Consider the following 1,190-nt stretch of genomic DNA (forward strand, 5'->3'; position numbering starts at 1 on the left):
CAACCCCATCCTCTCCTCAACCCCCCCATCCTCCCATCCTCTCCATCCCATGCTCCCCTCTCTTGACCACCCCCGACAGTAATCTCTGCAGCATTCCGGATCCCGACGAAGGATATTGAAAAGAACGAAGAAAAATATTTAGTCCACTGGGACCCCGACAGCCGGCTTTACCTGGTCCAATTTCTGCTACGAGACCGAGTAACATAGACATTGACGGAAGAGGTGGGACGGAACAGGTGGACGCAGCAAGTGGATATAACAAGAGGACATCAGTAGATGGATACACCGGGAAAAATGCCCGAAACGTCGGGACGCGACCGAAGAGATGAACCCCGGGCCGTGGAACGCAGCGGTAAGGGTGGCGGTGGGCCTGGGGAGGGTTTGGTCGAGTTGCGGTCTGCCGTGTTGCGCAGCATGAGTCATCAGGAAGCGAACGGGGTTTTGCGCATGGAGAAGGCAGCTGCTAAAATCAATTGGATACCGTACATGTCTGTGTTGAAGGACTACCACGCTAAGTAAGTATGGATGTCGAACCGTGCGGGGAACCGTGCGGGATTGTGGGTCAAACGAAACGGGAGAGGGGAATGACATAACAAGTGAACAAAATGCGTTTTTCAGCGCTCTGGAGAAGAACAATATAAAATCTAGTAACTAGCCGCCATGGTGGCTAGGGACGAGACGTTGTCGAGAAGGATGAGATTCTCGACGACCTCCTGTGGTGAAATCAAGTTAGTGATGGGTACCCAGCCAACGGAAGTGCGGTCATCCCAGTCGTCCAGTTTGCGCACCTCAACCCACCCGGAGTCGGGCGAGAGACGCAGGACCCAGACGCGTTCTCCCTTGACCACGTCCAGGAATCGGGCGCCCGACCTCGTTGGGTCGCGGGGCTGCCAGTAGTGCCGCCAGTCCCACTGGACCATACAAACAGTTTGCGGTCGCACGTTCGCCGTCAGCTGAAACACCACAAACGTTAACGCAATCAGACACACGGCACGAGCATGACTAGCGGGCGGGGGGCAAGGGGGGTGATACTGGGGGGCAGGAGACAGAAGAGACTGGGGGGCAGGGGAGCGGGGCTGAATTACTGAGTTAAGCATCCACTCGACGTTAGCGTGTGTGATGAGTGCCTCTGACTTGTCGAGGACGGAGATGCGGTCGAGAAGTGTCTGTTCCTCAGCGGCGCAGGTCCT

The 1,190-nt window shown here is 56.3% G+C and overlaps 2 protein-coding genes across 2 annotated transcripts; one reads left to right on the forward strand and one right to left on the reverse strand.

The window, feature by feature from the left end:
- Nucleotides 1–276: 276 nt before the first annotated feature.
- Nucleotides 277–515, forward strand: GNI_150390 (hypothetical protein; the record flags this gene model as incomplete). Its single annotated transcript, XM_011134454.1, has 1 exon — nt 277–515. A coding segment is annotated over one exon (239 nt), but the record flags the coding sequence as incomplete, so codon positions are not given.
- A 129-nt stretch (nt 516–644) lies between these two features.
- GNI_150400 (hypothetical protein) lies at nt 645–1,190 on the reverse strand (the record flags this gene model as incomplete). The annotated part of the gene is made up of 1 exon (XM_011134455.1): nt 645–1,190. A coding segment is annotated over one exon (546 nt), but the record flags the coding sequence as incomplete, so codon positions are not given.

This window comes from Gregarina niphandrodes, assembly GCF_000223845.1.
Source record: "Gregarina niphandrodes unplaced genomic scaffold scaffold00042, whole genome shotgun sequence".
Taxonomy (NCBI): Eukaryota; Apicomplexa; class Conoidasida; order Eugregarinorida; family Gregarinidae; genus Gregarina; species Gregarina niphandrodes.